General features: G+C 38.4%; 1 protein-coding gene across 1 annotated transcript in view; it reads left to right on the top strand.

Annotated features, from left to right (window-relative positions):
- The window catches only part of MCC (MCC regulator of Wnt signaling pathway), a 212,406-nt gene that overhangs the window by 22,850 nt on the left and 167,477 nt on the right, over positions 1-22,079 (top strand). Inside the window, exon 3 of the mRNA XM_086771198.1 lies at positions 8,647-8,858. Within this exon, the coding sequence (XP_086627324.1) occupies positions 8,647-8,858 (212 nt within the window). The remainder of the gene's footprint in view (positions 1-8,646; positions 8,859-22,079) is intronic.

The following is a 22,079-nucleotide window of genomic DNA, read 5'->3' as shown; positions in this document are numbered from 1 at the left end:
TTCCCTATCTTTTTGCTTTTTAGATTGACTGCACTTGTCCCTCACCATTCTATCATTTAATCCTCATTGGTTTTTCTTTTTTGCTTCTCAGCATAGCAGATCTCTTTCATAGAATCATAGAATAGTTCGGGTTGGAAAGGACCTTCAAAGATCATCTAGTCCAATCACCCTGCAAGGAGCAGCGACATCTCCAACCACATCAGATTGCTCAGAACCTAATCCAACCTGGCCTTGAATGTTTCCAGGGATGGGGCATCCACCACCTCTCTGGGCAACCTGTGCCGGTGTTCCACCACCCTCATTGTAGAGATAAATGTTCAAATTTGTTAATGTATACAGTTCAATCCCTACTCTTTTTTGCTATTTCTGTTAGTTGTGCAAGAGTGATGAGTGAATTCCTTCTCCCCCCACGTCCCCCGCGCCCCCCAAGTTGAGTTAAATCTAGACGACCTTTGAATTTCCTGCCTTGGTATATTTCAGTCTGTTCTGATGAAGCTTGATTGTTTTACTGCACTGTGTTTTTAAACCTGTAGGGAATTAATGGCTTTTGTGCTTGTCCTGCCTTAGCTCTTGCAGATTCTGTAAGCATTTTTAATAATTAGAGAACATATGCAGTTTCTCCCCCATGTAAACAAAAAAAAAAAACAGAATGGGAGGAAATAATAATGAATATTTAGAATGCAACTGGTTTTTATTTGATTGTAAAACCATTGTAGCAGCACTGTTCAAGATGTTGTACAGATCTTTTTTCAAAGAGGCAAGGAAACACCACTGTAATGTATTTCTGTGATATAAACACTGCACTGAGTATGAACATAATGAGAGCTGAAGAATTACACTTGCAGTCGAGCTTGAATTATGATCTGCATGTGCTTTCATGCTTTTCATGACTTTGAGGGCTCACGTATATTCTCATTAGTGATCAAAGAGTTGATTGTGTTATATTGACTGCTATTGCTTTCTAAACATCACTTAAGACAGGAGGCATCATCATGTGCAAATTCAAACATATAAACTTGGTGGATTTTTTTTTTTTAAAGTATCTTTCTTTTTTCAGTCAAAGGATACTTTTGAATAAACGTTATTTTCAAAGATAGTTTACAGGGCCTTTTTCAATATTAATTTCTACATAATGTATCAGCTGCTGGTAATCCTTGAAAGCTATTTTGTATCCATGTGGAGTGCATAAATTACAAAATTTCAAAATTCATTTGACTGCCGCTGAGTAGCAAGGGGTCGTGGTGATCTGAAGCGAGGGAGTCCAACCTCCGTTATGGATGTTTTTATGCTGCGAGTTTGTATGTAGTCATGCAGGGATTACTGGTCAGACAGCATTTTGTAGCTATTCACAATTTCTTAACAAAGAGTGTAAAAACATATGACTATATCTAAATAAATGTAAATCTTTTGCATTTCGTTCTAAAGAAAATAACTGGAAAGAAAGGTCCTAGGAAGTAATTACATCTAAATGACTGTTGAACTTCTCCTCACCCATCATTTTTTATCACTGATAAGTTTATTCTAATAATTTTGCCCAACTTTTTGCCCAACAAATGTTTCTACTCCTGTGTTTTCAGGTGTAGAAATAAGAAAACTAGTTAACTGTTTAGGCAAAGTACAGGACTCAGGTTTATTAATACCCAGTCATATATGCGCTCAGTAAGCCAAAGCTGCATCTGTATCTACCATCTTGGCAATCAGATGAGTGTATATATTTAAAGTTTAATCTTTTATTCAAATGCATGAAAAAGGACATTTTTCAAGTTACTGGAATGATGCTTTTGCTGCTTGGATATCAGCGGCTCAAAGTTATTATAATGAATTGTAGCTCTAACCCTGCGCTATTAATGTCAATGGAAGCTTTAACAGTAATTTGCAAGTTATAACCAGTAATTTTCCTCTAAGTGAAATGGAATGTGAACTCTGTTAATGTTCTTCTGACATTGTTTAAAACAGAATAAAAATTAATAAAATAACTTTAGAAAGTGCAGCTGGAGTTTTGCAGTGACCATATGCTGCTTGACTCTTTTATATAGCATTTCAATACGAAATACAGGAAGAATGTCAGTTACTGCTCAGATATGTGAGACTGAAAGCCATGATGAGTACAATGAATTTGTGCCAATCATCTAGTGAGTAATAGGAGTGGATTGCTTGGCTAATCAGAGCCCATAATACAGCAGAACTACAACTCTGATGATTTAAGGCAGGAAGTTGCCTGAACAGTTATGGTTTCTGTCAGGTTTTTCAGTGTTGTATGGTTTATAGGTCTTATATAAAAGCTAGAATTAGAATTATTTATATTATATATTGTCTATCTCTTTACAAGTAGTTAGCAAATTGCCTTATTTTTCTTCATGATAAAGAATAGTCTATTTCTAGTACCCATTGGTTTGAGGATGAACAAGAAATAGTATTGTTTATGAGTAAATTCTTTCTTTAGGTGGGTGACTGGTTTCCTGTCCCACTGAAAGCTGCATGTACTTTTTGATCTGATTTGATATTCTAGATAAATAGTTAAGAATACCAGAGTCCATAAGCAGTCTTTGGCTGTAGGTTAGTAGTTAGTAATTAATTCATACCAAATTCCCCTGTTCTCTTTACTGAAAATAAGTCCTTTGAAAATTTGATATGGTAATTTATTACACCATAGATCAAGCATGAGAATTAATCAAAGGAATGGTAGCATTTCAGCCTTAAATTAAGCTTATGGGTAAACATGAGAGGGCCAGCTTGGGCTGAAAAATCGTTAATTTTGCTTTGAATTAATTCTATGTTTGATCTTACTGCAAATTAATTGCTTTCAAGCAATTGATGTAGTGATTACATTTCTTTATGCTATATTTACTTTAAAAACTACAGAGCTCATGTGACCCAAAGGTGTGCTGCTGATTTTCTTGAGATTTATGAGCAAAATTTTGCTTTAGATTTACTATTTTACTGTTTTTTTTTCAAAATGTAGAGAGTTCTTTGCACTCCAAATGGATACAAAATAGCTTTCAAGGATTATTAGAGTTTTTTTCAAAATGTAGAGAGTTCTATGAACAGCTGAACAAATGAACTTGGATTTCCAAGGGGTTTGTAATTGGCAGCTGACTAATCTTATTAAAACTGCAGTGTATAGTATGTGTTAAACACTAATGAATCTATAAAGGTTGGAAGTCATCCCTGCAGAATGGGCTCTCTGGTGTCTAATAGGGCAACAAGCTTGGTTGAAGCTTTCATATGGTTTGACTATTTGTAAAATGTAAGAACAGCTAATTTGCGTTAGACCAGAAGTTATTCTGAAATGGTATCCTGTCTCTTACAGTGGTGAAAAGTGAATGATTAGAGAAGATAATAGGAATTGAGTGAGCATATAATGATGCTTCCCTATTAAATTTCAGTTCAGGGACTTTGAACTAGAAATAGTTGCACTTGTTCACACATGCATTGTGTCCCTCCTGCTGTAATACTGTCTTACAGAACTTAGTCTCTGAACCCATACTGTTCTGTAGCATTCGCCATATCCTGCAGTCAGGAGTAGCACGGTTTACCCTTCGGTTGTTTGAGGAACAAACGCTATTTGCTTTGCTTCGATTTCCTGACTTCCTCCTTCTGTCTGTGTGGGGTTCTTTTCCTCTCTCTCTTTTTCTTTTTCTTTTTTTTTTTTTTCCCCCCGTAGTGTGTCTAATCAGAGTTGAGCATTGCATCACATTGCATTATCTTTCTCAGCAGGAGCAGTAATGGAGTCTGTCATCTCTGTGTGATCCATAGAACTTACAGGAAGTTAGTATATTTGACTTTGACACCAGTATCAAAAGTCTTTGAAATTACTACATAGCTTAAAAAATTGGAGGGAAGGGAGCAGACAGACCAGTGGGAAGAGCAGGCGTACAGGGGGAACACAGGAAGCTGCCCTTCTTGATACCTGCTGCTACCAAGGGTCCGTAGAATGGTTGACCCAGACACAAGCATGAGGCTAAAACTGGAGCCTGAAGAAGCACCACAGATCTGGCTCGTTCCAGAGTAACGCTACTGCTGTTCGTGTTTCTTGGTCAATGCCAGTAGCAAGTCATGGAGCTGTGGCTTGCCGTATGGAGTGTGGAACTGGATTACAGCATCACTTCATCAGTTTTGTCCTAGTTTATGCTTCCTACACAAAGTATTATAAGCTTGAAAATCTCCTTTTGGTTTCTCGTAAAGGCCTTGCTTCATTTGGCTTGTGGATGAGCCCTATGATACATCCCACTCTCTAGAACTTGTAAAACAAGAGTTGCCTGTCAGTACATTTCTGCTTACCCTATCCTGACTTATGTGGTGATATGCTCCTCACCTGCCCATTTCTAATATCACCAGTGTAGATCTGATGTAATATGTTTGATAAAACAGCAAACAACAAAATGGCGATGACAGACAGACTCTGGGTGGGTTTTTTGTTTACTTTGATACATATGAATTGAAGTCAGATCCAAACTGAGATTGTCTTGAATGGAAGATAATCTGGGGGGAATCTGACTGTTCACGTATACAGAAAATTGGCATTTGAGGGAAAATAACTTTTTTCAAAAGTACAGTGCATACAGGACAAATACATTACTTGGAAGGTATGTTGGAACTTCACTTAGCCTCTGTAGGATTTTGGGCTTTATGTGACCTTATTCCTATTCCTATAGACACTTCTTTTTACTAGAGATTGTTAATTTCCAGGAAAAGAAGAATTATTGTCTCCCTCACTATAAACTTTAAATGAAATACTAGATTGAGTTCCTGAGTACAATGCAGTAGTTAGCCATCAGTGCTCTGGCAAAATTTAATTTGGTAATAAAACAAAAAAGACTAAATTTTTACATAAACGTTTCAGACAAGATTTAGGTTGCCCTACTGTGATTGACCTGACTGCTACTAATGGATCCACATTTACTCAGGAGGTCTACTCATCTGTTCTACAAAAGGCTGGAAACGAAAGTTCCTGTTATGTACTGAATGTTTACTATAACATTAATTTCACACAGAATTAATTACAGGTCAAGACAAGCAAGTGTCAGTAGTACGAGGAAGGCAATTAAAGGAATAATCATGTGGAAGCTTGTGTAGAATCCAAAGCTTTTGTACTGGACTTTTAGAGGAGTCTGATGTATCCGTTCAGTCCAAAAAGGACTGATTTAACTGTCTTACTCTGGAATTTAAATGTTACTTGCATAATTTGAAAACAATTATATGCTTTTATATTACTTCACTGATACAAATATTGTGCAACTAATTTGTGGGTTTTTTTCTGCTTAGTAGTTGTAGTAACATCAATTTTCTGGCATGCTGGGAATTTTAATAATAGTAATTTTGTTTCATTAAACACAGAAATGTCATGTTTCCTGTGATTGGAGGGTAGAGCAACAGGGAAAACTACAATGGCATGTGTGTAGTTCTGTATGGACTAATTCTTAAACACAGATTTAGGAACTATAGATTCCTAGTTATCAGGTTGGCTATCAGCTTTTGGTGTGCTGTCAGACCTAGTGATCCCTTCTTTCTGATTATGACTGTAAGAGCAAGAGTTGTGCGTTAATTACAGCAGCATACAAGAGTTGTGCATTAATTCCTGATGGAAGTTTCGGTTACAACTGAAATCTCAGTTTTGGTGACTCCAGTTTCCCTGCAGAGCTGAGACTTGAAAAGTACATGACTCAGGAGGGCAGAGTCTTAACAGCCAGAGTTTTGGGATCTGTTGGGAAAATAGTGGGCAAATTTAGATTAGGGTTAAGCCCAAAATAAAATACTGGGAATGCCTTACTTTGTTCCAGTCACCTCTCCTTGCATTTTTAGTACATATGTTTTACATTTGGAGTTCAGAGATGAACTTTTAAGAAAACTTGTGTTAAAAATACAGTTGCTATACAATCATAAATAACCAATCCTTCCTGGATCCATCTGTGATTGACGGATAACTTCTGAGCCAGCTGAGTTGTAAGTGCTTCCAGTCTGATAGCAGATGGTGCAGTCTATGAAGGCCACTTGGGTCTTCAACAAAGCTACTGTTGTTAATTGAATGAATGTGAAAGCTCTTTTGCAGAACAATAAGTTTGAGTAATAGAAATTTAGTGCATGTACTCTGTTGAGATATGTGCCATATTTAGCTCTGTAAAAAGAGGAGTATCTGTATGATATAACCAGCCCTCTTAATTCTGTGGCTATACTTCTGCAGATAGAGTTGTTTCCCATTTTCTTGTCAAGCCTGGGAGGGGGCAGGACTGATCCCCTGTCTCCTGCAGGCTCCTGAAGCATTTCTGCTGCTTCAGCTCTGTGAGCTGCTGGGTTTTTTTGGGTTTTTTTTTTGGGGGGGGAGGGTTGGTTTGTTTGGTTTTTTTTTTTTTGTTGGGTTTTTTTTTGTTGTTTGTTTGTTTTTGTGGGTTTTTTTTTTCTGTACAGTATATTGTATCCACAAGAGGGCAGAGATACCTAACGTTGTGCACGGTCACTAATCATCATACATTATGCACGGTGTAAAATGTTGCTGGTGGCGGTATCTTCATTCAGTTCTGCTGGAGAGCTTGCAGCATGTAGCTAGATTAAGTACTGTGGTGCATGGTCTTGCTGTAAAAGTAATTGAATTAATCTTTAATTGTTACCTGTGGTAATGAATCATGGTAATTATATAAGTATACAATTTAATTCTTTTTTATTTTGTGTTATTTTCTACCTACGTGTTTAAAGACTAGCATATTCTCATTACAGTAAGACAAGGAAACCACCTCTGGGTTTCCTGAGCTGGTTTGTCATGCATAACTACTTTACATGGTGTTAAGGTGTTGAGCTAAAGGTACAGATTAGCTGTCTTACTTCCCTTCTGGCTGGTTTTCTGTTTGCAATGTTGCAGCTTCAACTTTCTTGGCAAGGGAGAGGTATTCTCCTAATAGCTCTTTATAGAGTTTATTGTTTCTCCCTGGGATTGTACTGAATAAGTAATAACCACTGATTAGTAAATGCTTACTTGGAATGCTAATGAATATTTGCGAGAGAGAAGTAGTTTATAAAAAGGAAAAGCTTTCAAACTAGTAAGATGGCATTACAGACCATTATTTATGGTTTGATGATTGTATGGTGGATTTAGAGTTTTGTGCTAATCTGTAGCTCTGGGTTCTGTTCTGACTTTTCTGTTAGAATCTATGCTTGCACAAGTCACTTAATTGTTTTTAATCTTCATTATGGTAAATATGAAATTTTACAGTGCTGTCCAGGGTTATTAAATAATCTAATGTCTACCATGGAATGTTTTGCAATAGGAAATTCTTGAGCCTAAAACATAACAAGATTTTTAAAAGGAGTGAGATGATTGTATGGGAAGCAGAAGCACCCAGGGATTAAATAGTTACTGATAAAATAAGAAAATCTTATTAAATTTATTTTAGGGTTTAAGCCTGTCTCTGGCTGTAGGGAATTGGAAGGATTGTAGATAGAAAAATAGTGACCCTACGGCTTCGTGATACAGAAACATTCTATGAAGCATTCATTGTTTGTCACTAGCTACGTGATCATATTCTTGCACTGATTTGTGGTGAAACACCTTGTGGTCGATGTGTCTCTGAAACTTGAACTGAGAAAAGCAATCCTGAGATAATGAGAAAGGTAGTGCTAATATAAAAAGTTATTAACTATACAACTGAAAGATTAACTTATTCTGTTGGTATTCAGTAAACAAAAAGGTGAATTATGTTTTCCTTTTTTGTTCTTTGATCAGTGCTGCTTTCCAGACTGACATAGTAACTGACACTCATTCAGTGGTCTTTAGCTGTTGTAAATTACAGTGGGTTTGCTCTGTACTAAATAATGCATGCACATGCTTTTATTTTTCCTTCTGGATATTGTAATTTAGTAAATGATCTGTGCGTTGAAAATGTTACTACTTTTATTCTTCTGGTATTGTCTACATGTGCAAGATAGGGAGTAATGGTGATGGAGCTGTTTGCTTTTTTTCTTTCTGGAAAGACAAGCAGGCTAACTCTTGTGTCAACAGCACGGTCTGCCAGCCAAGAAGGCCAACCATGTCCTGAGGTGCATCAAGCATAGCATATCTAGCTGATTGAGGGAGGCGATTGTCCCACTCTACACTGCACTGGGGCAGCCCCACCTCGTTTACCGTGTGCAATTGTGGGTGCCTCAGTACAAGAAGGACATAAGACTATGGCAATGTGTCCAGAGGAGGGTGACCAAGATGGTGAAAGGTCTGGAGGGTAAGACTCAGGGGAGTGGCTGAAGTCACTTTGCCTGGAGAAGAGAAGGCTGACGTGTGACCTCATCGCAGTCTACAACTTCCTTAAGAGAGGCAATGGAGAGGGAGGTACTGATTTCCTCTCTCTGGTGACCAGCAATAGGACACGAGGAAATGGAATGAAGCTGCATCAGGGGAAGTTCAGACTGGACATGAGGAAAAGGCTCTTCACTGAGAGAGTGGTCAGTCAATGAAACAGGCTCCCTGGGGAAGTGGTCATGGCACCAAGCGTGTTAGACAATGCTGGACAATGCTCTTAGTCACATGGTTTAATTTTAGGCAGTCATGCAAGGAGTGGGGAGTTGGACTCAATGATCTTTGTGTTCCTTCCAACTTTAGATATTCTACATGTTCTTTATGTACAGTCCATACTAGAATGTTTTTCCGTTTCTGCATTTTAGGTGCCTTATCAGGAGCCAGGGAAAGCTGGGAGTATGATTCAGGAGCAAGAGACCTTCAGAGTCCAGACCTCCAGAGTAATTTTACACTACAAAAGGTGTTGGAGTATGGTGGAAGCCATGTGACTCAACAGGCTGCTCTGCAAAGACTTCTAGCTCAGGCCTCAAATTTTAGCAACTCTGTTGGAGGAAGCTACTTAGAACTTGCCAACACTGTAAGTGCATTTCACCTCTGCTTTTAAGTTTTGTAGAACTTTTTTCTTGGTTTTTTTTTTTTCCAAGCCAGTGTGTTAATTCCAGTCTTAGAGCCTTTGAGCCTTCATGGAAACAATGCCAAGCTGCTATTGCCTTTCACTTGCTGGAAAACCGATGCGATTTTAGCAGATAGTAGATGCATAGTATTTCCAAAGCCTGAATTTAATCAAAAAGCATAGGAGTCTGTGAGCAGCCAAACTGAAGTTCTTAATGTTTACAATTTAACAGAAGAGTTGTGTCTGAAAACTTCCTACCAGTTCATTTTTTTTAAGTACGGTGTCAGATTGTTCAGAAGTCTTGCACAGAAGAATTATTCCCATGTTATTTCCTTACTGCCTACTAAATTGCTAATTGTTTTAAACCCTTCTTGTGCTAGCACCGTGCTTTTTTATTCCTACAGGCAACAACTGTTCTCTGTTGTAAAAAAACCAACTGTAACTGTTGAAGGAGTAGGATATTAGTTTTTGCTTCCACATCAGTGTGTTGTATCATGTTTGTGTTTTAACTTTAAGCCAAGCGTGTTATAAAAGACCACCTATTTTGTAGCATTTTTCTGATTCATGTTGCACAGGATGTTAAGTGGAGAAGTAAAAGATGCTAAAATGAAAGTGAAAAGTTCCTCATTTTTAAAATTACTATTTATTGGCATATTTGACTTTGAAATAGACTCCTAGTTCATAGTATCATAGGCTAATTCAAGCTGTCGGAGAACCTGAGGAAGTCATCTAGTCCAACATCCTGCTCAAGACTTAGCATCTAATGGAAGTGATTGATGGCAACAGAGGAAAATCAGCTTCTTTAAGCTGCATTATTTGAAAAGAAAATGATGAAAAATATTCTGAAAGTCTTTTAAAAAGCCTTCAAAGTTTTATTTAAGTTCCTGAACATAAGCTGGTATAGGACCTAAAGTTTCCATATGCAGAGTAAAAATATGTAGGTATTAAAACTTACCTAAGGGAGAAGAGAGTTCAAGGAAATTGAGAGTTCCTTAAAGGAATCATGTCTTCATTTTCCATAAGAAGGATAGTAAGGTATCAGCTGTGGTCAATCATAAACTGTTTGATTGTCAAAACTGGACAGAAGCATATGGAAAGTGGAAAGAGTGGGAAAGGAGCAGGCACAACTGTATTACAAAGAGGGTAAGATGGAGGACCTGGTAAATTGTAGGACAGTTAGCAGCTTTATATGCCTTAAGTAACTTTGTCATCATCAAGGCAAGAAATGTCATCTAAATGTAACTACTAATAGGTGGATATTGAACAGGTTTGAAAATTGTGAGGCATTGGTTTTCTTAATGTTTCCTGAGCTCCATTTTGTCCTGTGCTTTCGGATTTGTGTGAAAACACTGCCAAACTCAAATAAAACTATACTGGTAAAACAAGTACTTCCCACACTGAAAACTACACTCACAATAATTCATTTAAGAGGTGCAAGTCTAGGTCTAAGGAAGATAGTGAGTGAATCAACATACAATTTCCTGGTCTGTTATGTTATGCATGTTCCATAGCCTTCGAATCATGGAATAGTTTGGTTTGGAAGGGGCCTTTAAAGGTGATCTAGTCCAACCCCCCTGCAAGGAGCAGGGACATCACCAACCAGATCAGGTTGCTCAGAGCACCGTCCAACCTGGCCTTGGATGTTTCCAGGGATGAGGCATCTACCACCTCTCTGGGCAACCTGTTCTGGTGTTCCACCACCTTCTTTGCTAAAAAATTTGACTTGCTTAAAAGTTACCGTTTTGTAAAGACATGAGCTGTTTCACGTGTGGTTATTTTAAAGGATGTAGAATGCACTGTAAGAGAAGTTTAAGTAGAACTGCTTAAGACTAATATAGCTATGCGAAAAGAATGGCTTGCATGCCTTTGTTTCTGGATTAGGAGCTATGAGTTGCTGTGTCATTTAGAGATCTGGAGTTCATTCAGGTTTGAGGGTGAGTATGTCCTGATACGTCCTTTGTCTGTGCTCCTGGCTGATGATGGTTTGGAAATGGTGGGCTTTGGTAACCTGTCCTACATGTGCAAATACAAAGACACTCATGTGCAGTGTTATTCAGGAATGCCCAGTGTGAAGGCTACTAGATTGCTGTGACATGTAGAAATCTTAAAAATAAAAATACGGAAGTCTCATGAGAAATAAAGAACCTGAGGTATTATTGCTTTCTTTTTATTCCCACCTCTAAATTACTTCTGTGCTTACTGTCATGAAAGATGTCTGATCTTTTTTTTAACAAGGATCTGTTATACTTCTGCTTTTTAATATTCTTCCTATGTTCTTTCAAACCACAGTAGAATCAGCAGTCTCTCATTTGTATGTAGATGAATACAGTAACATCTCCATTTGACTCATGCTGAGCATTGGTGTCATGGGTCATATGTAAATTTTTGCTTTGGCTTTATTAAAACGGAGAGAGAAAGGAATGGGAGAAAATTGAGAGAATGGTTTACTTTGATTTTTCACTATTTACATTTATTCCCCTTACACATTTTTTAACACTGAGGGGCATTCTTACAGCGGTCTAAATTTAGACTCTTTAAAGAGATAAACGTAGCTTTCTTAGAGCTATAATTTAATATGGGTACTTCCTTCTCAGATTGTTTTACCTAACTGCATTTGCCATAATGACAAGCTGAGCTGCTTCCTTGCATTCATTCTCAGCTTTCATATTTTCATGGGTTGAAATCACAGAACTTTTCCTGTTGTACACAAGGAGCTGGCCTTTGTACTGTAATCAGGATTACTTAAAGAAAAAATGATGGAGGTTTAATAATTGCATTTCTTCCCTTTGGGAGTTGATTGTATTTCGTTTTGTAAAGCCATGTAATAGAAGCACAAAGATTCAGAAACAGATCCTGTACAGACATTCCTCTCGGGAACTCTACGTGCTCCTAAAGTTAACCAGAGAAGTTTACCTTCTTCACAAACACCTACAAAAAAGGTAGAGCAGAGCCTTTCTGTGTCATGCTGCTCCCAGATGAGCAGTTCCTGGTAGCTTCTTCCAGAGGCATCTACACAGGCCATATGTATGGACACACTCTTGAAAGCGATGTTTTGTACATTTCTTTGTAGATGTTTAGGCTTCAGACTCAGAGGTCTAACAAAGTAACTATTGTATGGGTGAACGTAAATCAGCTGGGTGCTTTCTGGTTAGAAGTCATGTCATTGTTTTTCTCTCAGCACCCTGAATGCTTTTCCCTATTGGAGTGTCAATTCTTGTTACTTAATTTCCTGTTTTTTCTTCTAACAGCCTTCTTTTGATTTTAACATGTACAGTCAGGCTAAATACCTCTCTGTGGTGATTATGTACTTCTACAGCATAGATTATATTCATCAGTCAATATAGAGGGTCTCCACACTGGCCTTAACTTTTAGGTTTTCCACTTGTGAAAGCTGAATGAACATCAGTCCTCTATCACTTTGCATAGTTTTTATAATGTGAATTTTGTAATGCGTTTCTGTGAAGGTACAGCCCTGTAGAGCTTTATAAAAACATAATACCTGCTCTGAAGCATTATTCCTGTTCCTTCACAGGAGTGATGCAATTTTTTAAAATGTGCTGTTTGAAATGTAACCATTCATACTCATTGCATACGTTTTTTGTTCATTTCATGTCATTTTGCTGGTTTAATTCATTAACAGATGTTCAGATTCAGCTTTTTTTTTTACTTGAATAATTTATCCTGTAGTCTTCACAGGCTGTGTAACTCTTTCAGTGTTTTTCACGTTCACATTTTTGCACATAAATATTAAGAGCACATTTCTTTTTATAGCTTTTCGCCTTGGTACCAGTATTTATGACTAACATATTAACCTTTAATGTGACCTGTCACCACTTAGTGATGATGTACTTGTTAGTGCCAGTAGGTTAAATGGTATAGCAAATATCTCTGATGGGAACCCTTGTACATGTTTCAAATGTAATCATTTATGAGCTTGGTTTGTATTGCGTTGGATGTAAAGAATGTAAATATTCTTCATGGATAGAAAAGAATGCAAGTGTTTCAAAGGATTTATTTGTGTACATGCATGTTTGGAGTTGTTTTTTATTTGTACTTGAATCTTCAGTGTTGGACAAGGATCGCTAATGTGAGTAGTCATATAACTGTAGTGAAATAGCTGGTTTGTATGGTGTCAAGTCTGTTTGCTTCCCAGACGGCCATGCAATCTTGATGTGTTCCCTGTGGAGCTGTTAGGAGGGATAGCACTCTGTTGCAGGAGCTGAAGTATTGCTGTTCTCTGAAAGCATCACACAGGGCAGCATCTTGATATGATGTGCATATTTCACATTAGAGTTCCAGTGAAGCTTAATAACCTGAAGCAATAAAATTTGGGTATGTTTAATTCCCTTTTCATATTCTCCTTGCACATGATTAAAATAGACTTGAATTTTTTTTTAGTAGAATGTGTGCATATAAATGGTAATACGTGTCTCCATGCTTACTGTTAATTTCTGTTGCCTTAATTCAGTGTTGTTTTAAGATGAATGTATTTGTTGTCACAAGTAGCTACATTTACGTAAGTAAAAGCAATTGAGATTGTTTCATTTGCCATGGTGATATGATCTCGTACTTCTTTTAGCTGTAAATAACTGGTTTGCTAAGAAAGTCACTACAGAAAGATCTTACTTTTTAAAAATGTGACTCCAAGTATGTTGACATATGAAGTTTATTAACTGTTGAGTCCCTAGACTGATATTACCAGAATCCTTTAATCTCTGGTTTTTTTTCCCTCCAAAGACACTTCAGCTGTATTGGAAGCTCTTCAGGTGCATCTTCCTTGCCAGAGCTGGTTTAGTTGAAAACATCTAGAAAGATTTGATGAGGGTGTGGTTGACTTGCTGTGGGGAAAAGTACAGCTATATCTTTGAGAGCAGAGTGTGGTAGGATTTCTTCATGACCACTTGCTTTTAGAACCCTGTGTTGCTATCTCCTCCTCAAAGCAGCTGTGCAAGTCCCGCAGATATCATTGTTCTTACTAACACAGAGAGGAGGGCATATTTACAGAGTTGCCAGCTTTGCTTCCTGCAGTATCTTGTTGTTTTGGCCAACAACAAAGCAGGTATAATCCTGCTTTATCTTGTGCATGACTGTCAATACAAGATGGTTATGTCTAGGTAGGAGGCATTGGTGCAGGTTGCTCCACCTCCCAAATCTGCGTTTGCCCCTCATCTTAAGGGGAACTGGCTTTGCAATGTCTCCATCAAGAACAAAACAGAAAGCTGATGGCAAGATTTTTAATTCATCTTCTTGTAACTCATCTGGTATATGTTCTTCCTCAGCTATTCCTGTCTGATTGGCATCCGTATGTGCCTTGTTTGGAGGTACCAGAGACTTTGAGGTTGGGAATGGACTGTTTTTATCATGCTTTCTGTACAGCAGAATTAAGGTGACTAAACAGAATTTAGTTCTGACTGTGGACTCTCTGTGCCAAATGCAGATACCATCTCTCTTGGGTACACAACCCGAAAGTTTATGAAGTGCAAATGTATATTGGAAATACTCATAGCAAAGCAATATGTGGTTGTAGTAGCGTTAGTTTCTCGGCATGATTACTAGCAGATGATAACTTAATGTCTTTGTCTTAGGACGTGTCATGTTCTCTGAAAACAGATATTCTTACTGCAATACCTGTTCATTAGTCAGACTTAGGGAATGCTTGCACTGCTAATTTTTCCTCCTTAAGGGCACTGAGCTGCAAGTTATGACAAACAGAAACCTTGTTTTAAGAAAGCTTTTCTTTTTAGTTGACATAGTTTATAATGAGTGATAATATTACAAAAGTCACTATTATATTTTTCAGAGACAGGTGGTTTTTCCTTTCCTGCCTAGATGGTCTGCTCCATAATCAGGCAAACCTAACTTGCTGTGGCCTATCTATATGAATAGCTTTTGGGTATAAAACAGCACACTGAATATTATCATTGTGTTTACATTTATGTCAGACTGTAGTGCAGCTGATTCTGGGTAACTGCTTGAAACAGCGTTAGTGGGCTATTTCATTCTGAATCACAATAACCATTTGTGTGCTCTGAGATGCACGTAGATGTAAAGTAAGTGATCTACATGTAAATTCTGTACTACTGTCATGTTATTGAGCATATAATGATTTCTTGCACTGCCTTAGTGTTATAAAATACGTTTAGTACTTCAGCAAGAGAATATTGTAGAGATGCTTGATATTTAGTGTATATTCATATATAACATTCTATGATGAAATTCAAAATACTGGATTTAATCTCTTTGTCCAGCCTTTTCTCCAGCACTTCAAACCATTTGACAATACATCAATTATTTTGTTACTTCCTACCTTACCTCCCAGTTTGGCTGTAAGTCAGTGAGCTGGTATTTCTAGTGCCCATTGCTGTGTGACTAGCAGAGGATATGCCTATGTAACCAACAGTCCTTCCATACAAAGATTGTTATGATCAGAATATCTGCTGATAACAGATGTCTGCTTGTCCATCTTACGTGTGTAAGCTTTTATTTGGCACAAGTCAGTGTGATGTTAGCCTGTTCAAAGAGTGAAAATTATACTTATTAAAAACCCCATACTACTCATCCTCCCCAAAATCTGTAAAACTCATGTGTACTACAATTTTTTTAAGCTTCATTTTTAGCTCATTTTAACTAAGCTACTAAATGTAGATTTTAAATTTGACTCCTTAAAAACAGGAGGGATTGTCTTCCTGCCAAAGAAAGCAAAAATACTTTTGTAGGGGATGGGGAAAAAAGGGCTTCATAGAGATTTGTGGCAGTCTAAGTATACTCTTACAGCTGTCCTAGATATGAAACATTTTCTCTATTGTTTAATTTATAGCCATCAGCTGTAAATTAAATGGGAGTTTTATTGAAATCACACAGGTATTTCTTTTGAGAAGCTATCTTTTTAGGGGAAAGTATCAAGGAAGTCTGAAGACAGAACTGTACTGTGAAAAGTAATTCCATGGTTGGTTTGTTGGCTACTTTTGTTTAGTGTCCCTGTTAATGGGAAACTACTGTAAAATATCTAATTTAATTTCTAAAGTTTTTAGAATCAGTAATATTGGAATGTCCTTTTCTGACAAAGTCTGCCCCTTTTTCTTCCTCCCCCTTCACTCCAAATCTTCTCTGTTTTTAAATGAAGCTTGTTTGTTCCTTAGTTTTGGAAGCTCTGCTCCTTCAGCTTCCCTACTTTTTCCCTTATAGACAGGGAAATTTGGCCCGAAAGCTTGAAGTATCCCATACTCTAAAGGCACAGCTTTTTGAATGGGAGAGAGAAATGGCTTTCTAGTCTATCTGCATCAGGCTAGAAAGAAATACGTAGATACTGTAATTTATTCAGTGCTGTAGCCACTTTGTAGGATATGTCAGAATTCAGTTACTTGTGCACAGATTGAGGTTTGTTTGGTTTTTTTTCCCCCCAAGTTAGTTTTTTGAGGAGTCTGTTCTGTGTTCGGGAACCAGTGCATACTGTTACAGTAAATCACGTGAACTGGGTCTCTTCCTGTCCTCCTCTTGTAGGCATTTATTTTCCATGTCCTACATGCATTACAATTTATTTTTCATGCCAATAAAAGCTGTTACTGTAAAAATGTAGCCTAATGATTCCTTCAGCTGTAATCATAAAATCATAGAATCATAGAATGGTTAGGGTTGGAAGGGACCTTCAAAGGTCGTCTAGTCCAACCCCTCTGCAAGGAACAGGGACATCCCCAACTAGATCAGGTTGCTCAGAGCCTCATCCAGCCTGGCCTTGAACGTTTCCAGGGATGGGGCATCCACCACCTCTCTGGGCAACCTGTTCCAGTGTTCTACAACCCTCATTGTAAGAGGTTTTTCCTAATATCCAATCTAAATCTACCTCCCTCTATTTTAAAACCATTACCCCTCGTCCTATCACAACAGGCCCTACTGAACAGCCTCTCCCTGTCTTTCCTGTAGGCCCCCTTGAGGTACTGGAAGGCCGCTATAAGGTCTCCCTGGAGCCTCCTCTTCTGCAGGCTGAACAGCCCCAACTCTCTCAGCCTGTCCTCATAAGAGAGGTGCTCCCGCCCTCTGATCATCTTCGTGGCCCTCCTCTGGACCTTCTCCAACTGGTCCATGTCCTTCTTGTGTTGGGGGCTCCAGAACTGGACACAGTACTCCAGGTGGGGTAGGAAGGAAGGTCTGAGGTTGAAGAAAATTCTAGTGAGTGTGGACAGTAGAGCCTACTCTTCAGAAGAGATTTGTGCCTGAGATTACCTTGCCTTTTGTGCCTTTGCTTCCAAACTAAGCATCATTTCCATTCTGCCAGGCTAAAAATAGAATCTGAGAATTCCATTAAAGCAAGAACTGATTATCAGAATACAGATTCAAGAGGCTTGGCTTGTCAGAAAGCAGGCTCAAAGGCAGTTTTATCTGACAGACATCTTTTATGTTTAGGGATGTGGGAAGCTGTTTGCTGTTCATCTTTGATTTCATGCCAGCATTGTAATCGAGTTTGTTTGTCTGAAGTAGGCATCAGGTGTAATAGGATTATGCATTGTGTTTATACAGTCCTGGCTCCCACGGCTCTCTAATAGTGCTTGGGTGTTCATTTTTCTCTTACGAGTTAAAGTGGACATTATGAGTTAGGTCTACCAGAACTCATCTATTTTACATGAAATGTAATTTTTCTGTCTTTTGAACTTTGGATTGTGGCAGACACAGAGGTAAGCAAAAGGCAAATTATAAGCTTTCCTGAAAATTCCCTGCAGTAGCATATATGCTGAGGGTTTTTTTGTTTTCATTTGGTTTTTTTTTTAAATTATGTTACTGTTTCCATCTGCAGACGATCGTGGCACAATGTGATGGTTGTCAGCACAGGGGACATTCACTCAGGCAGCCTTTTAACAGATTCTTTTGACTGAGGCTTTTAATTGGATCTTTTATCTGACGTTTGAACAACACCTCTTACAAGCATATAGCGAAGGTGAAGTGCACAGAATGATGGGTTTTGACCCAGCTCTGCAGTTATAATTGGGTGATGGGTACTTGCGCGTGGCAGTCAGGCGCTATAGAAAAGCGATCTTCACCAGCGTGTGTGAGATGTTTTGAAGGTATGTGGAAAAAGTTTCAAAACTTCTTTAACTTATTTGCAAGGACTTTGTATCTTTCCCCCTCTCATTGCTTAGAAACTGTCTTAATGTGTCCCATTTTGTTTGCTGTAGTTAAGGAAGCTTTGGCTCCAGTGCAGGTGTTCAGATCTTTTTACTTTTCCAGAATTTTTTTTTTTTCAGTTGTCTGAAATGAAGAGTTCACCTGGTGCACTGGGCCAGGACCAATGCACACAGCTGTACAGAATATGGTACTAATATCACTACCTCACTTGGCAGTGATAAGCTGAGCCTGAGGCCCAGGATTAGTCTGTTGAAGCAACATTAACCTCCTGGATTCTTGTGTGCCAGGTTGATTGCCGTGTAGTTCTGTCTTACCAGCTTTTCTACCTATTCTCTGAGCGTGAACTGTTGACGTAACATAGTTGCAAGTGGCAATCCTGAGCTTCTGTGAATCCTGATTTATTATAAAGATGAGAAGGCTTATTCCCCCTCCCCTTCTACACACATACTAAACTCTTTCGTTTTGGTTACATGATATATAGGAATTTTGGTAATAAAGTGAGCATCTTAACCTCAGTGCACAGTTGAAAATGGACCCTAAGTGCTTTTGCAGTTCAGTGCTACTTCAGTTATAATGGAATAGTCAACTGTTATCCTGCCAGCTGAGTGAGACGAAGCAGGATTTCTGTTGAAGTCTGCCATGGTTAAATTCGTCAAGATGCTCCTGCTCCTTGGCATTGTTTCTCTGTCACTGTAAGGTCTGCGACATTGACCTGAGGCAGCGCAGGGTGCTGACACTGTTCAAACTCCGTGCTTCTGTTTATGATCTGGGTTTTTTTAGAATGAATATATGGCTGTCAGCACAGCTGTTTTGGGGAACTATTTTGGTGCTAGTGCAGCAAAAATGGGAGGTGAATACTTCTGCACAGGCACTCTATTGTGCTTACTGTTTCTACTTTTTGTGAAGAACTGTTTAAGTGTGATTGCTTCACTTTGGGGTAGAAAACCGCATTATCACTTCTCAGCTGGGAGACAGATTATGATAATAGTTATGTTGCAGTGTATTGGTAAACTCCACTTTTTGTCATGGTAGGAAGCAATCAAAGTAAACTGTGAGTTCCAGGAAGGGCAGTGTCTGTTCTGTGAAGAGTTTGTGATGAAATAAGAACCCCACTGATGTACCCAAGTGAGATTTGTGCCTTTTAAGGTAAATAGCCATTTCTAATTTCCTACACTGAGTTTTATATTACTTTACCTACTTGAAGCTATAATTTTAGGGAAGTGACTGGAGAAAAATATATTGAATCTTTCTACCCTATGAATTTTTAAAGAGATTATAAGTGCATATTATTGGTTGAATCTAATTTTTACATGAATATTGATTGTCTGGTATTGGTATGCATTATAGAAATGAGGGAAAAGTCTTTGTTTAGGAGTTTAGAAGTAAGGAGAGAATGTAAGTGAGGAAATGTCACTGTCAGGGGCTCAGAAAAAAAGGAGAGACTTAGCAGGGAAGTTTTAACAGATCTTCCTTATTCCACTGAGAATTTTTGAAAGATATTCAGTTCGTAACTGATAAACATGAGGAAATACAAGTTCTGATACAGCAGAAGAGTAGATATCTTAAAGGCAGGATTAGTCCACAGGCATTTTACAAAGAGTGGGCATATTTTTAGTGCAATAAGTATGCAGAACCACAGACTGCATTCTAGAGAAAGGAAATCAGAATGGCTGCCAAGATTGTAGGGACTGGAAGTGAAATGAGTGAATTTACCTTCTGGTTAGTAACTGGAGGGCTGCATGACTGAGCTGAGGGAATGCTGGACAAAGAAGAGAAGCTAAGCAGAGGAATGACAGCGTGAATTGTAGTTTACAGAATGGCCTTGTGTTTTTAAGCAAGGAGCAAATGAACAGTGGTCCTAATTAGGTGGCTACAACACGAAAGGACCATAGAAATTGCTACCATCTCTCCCTGTTGTCCTCACAGACAAGTCTCTAATGTGAATAACAGGCACACATTGATTCCCTGGTCCTTTTTCTGTCCTGGCATGATGCTAAGGCTCTGTCAGGTCAGAGGGAATCAAAATGAATGTGATGGCTTTGAATGAAATGACAGAAAATAAGAGTGGCTGTTTGACAGGTTGGTGAATGGCTTCATGGTGTGAAATACTGGAGAATGGAAAAAGGGATCAAATATGAACTCCCAAGGAGACTGATCAGGTCAAGGACATGACTGTTTTAAGTGGATTGAGTATTTGAGGGAGGGTGAACAGGTGAGAGTAGCTGATTGAAGTGCTATTTGAAAATTACATTATTCCAGACATACTATCTGTTTTAGATTAATCGAGATGCTGTGACTGAAGGAAAGAAGAGAACTTTGCTTGTGTTTTCTTCAGAGAGCGTGCTTAATTCTTCAGTGTAAGGTTACATGCAGTTGTTTCAAATTAGTTGTATTTTTTTATCTCAACCTAGGTGCATAACCTTCACAAGCATTAGTGAGAACAACCTTGCGTCAAGAAGAACCTACCAGGTTCAACCTCTCCCTTTTAAATCATAGTGCATTAGTGCTATTGAATAAAGAATTTTCTGGAAACATTATTCAACTACTGTATTGAATTTCCCCTTCCAAGTTCAGCCTTCATGATAATCCTCTGAGTGCTACTATTTTGTACATGGAAATTTAAACTTTGGCACTACACCTGCGTATTTTGTGCCAAAGTGAGAACAAACCACGTTGCACACAAATTGTGTGTAGCAGATTTGCAGTATTTGAAGGTATAATTTATTTGTGTGTAGGATTGTGCAGGGTACTGCTGTAACTGTAGAGATTACATTGAAACAAACACACACGAACAAAATGCTAGGTGGACTGCGATTAGTTGTATTTCAATTACAGAGCTAATTAAACAGAAGCAGCCAAGAAGGCCTTATTTCATACGTCCTGGAACTGAGATCAGCTAATCATCCATGTTGTATTCAGAGTGAAACTGCTTCTCAGAAAGTGGTATGCGCTATGCCGAAGAACATGAGATACATACGTATTTCATGGATAATTACTTTTATGCTGTTGTTTTCACTCTGCAGCTGTCAAAACAATGAAGGAACATTCATGTATGGCCATTGTCACGCCTGCTCCAGTAACAGTTAAGAAATAGAGTATTGTGATTACTGAGACATGTTTATGAGGGAGAAGCCTTGTAAAATAACTATAGTGCTGTTTTTTTCCATATTCTATGCCAGTTTTAAAAGTAAAATTAAGAAGGGCAAGAGAGTTGTCTCTTGTCACAAAAGAACGCTTTTACACCAGGTGATAGAGTGAATCTAATTAAATGATTATTCAGGTACAATTAAAAGGTAGACTCCTCAGTGGATACATGTCAGTTTACTACAGTTTAATAAGAGTAAACAAATGGAATAGAGTGGCCATAGGATTATTAGATCAACAATCAGCAAACTAGCCACATTAATGGTTGTTACTGGATAATTCTGACATTATCTTGGGAAGAATCTGTCAGTGCAAATGCACTTATCCACAAGCAGTATGCCTCATGAGTGCTTTGGAGGTACAGAAAGCAGTAATTGATCAGAATGCACTGAGATTGAGTGGAAGCCCAGGGCAGTGTCTCCATCTTGACAGAGCACATTTGGTGAATGTTGTTCTGAAAGCCTCGGTGATAGTCAGTTTCATCCAGCTTCTTACTTCTCGCTTCTTGTTTTTATCACAGTACACACTGAGGCATCCACTGAAACCATGCCCCTTTGGGCTAAGAAGTGGCTGTCTGTCGGTTAAGATATTCCACTTCCTATTCCCAACTCAACTTCCTCGCTGATGTAGAGGCTAAAAAAGAAGACAGGCAGCACAAGGTTGAGGGCAAGGGAGCATTGCAATCCTAGGTGAGGAACTGAGTCTGGGAGAGAGGGAAAGAACAGTCAGCTACCAAACAGAAACAGAGAGGAACAGAGTCCAACAGACACCTTGTCTCGCTGAATCACAGGGTACTCTGTTCTTTTCCTGGCAACGTGAAATTGGCATACTCAAGATTTTCCTTTGTTTTCTTTGAAGCCTGCTTTTGGCACAAGCCAGTGGGAAAATATACTTTGGCTTCAACCAAGTTCTTAATACTCTGCT

This window comes from Chlamydotis macqueenii, chromosome Z, assembly GCF_036417535.1.
Source record: "Chlamydotis macqueenii isolate bChlMac1 chromosome Z, bChlMac1.mat, whole genome shotgun sequence".
NCBI classification, from domain to species: Eukaryota; Metazoa; Chordata; class Aves; order Otidiformes; family Otididae; genus Chlamydotis; species Chlamydotis macqueenii.
The sequence above is the reverse complement of the archived record's forward strand: the minus strand, read 5'-3'. Positions and strand labels throughout refer to the sequence as shown.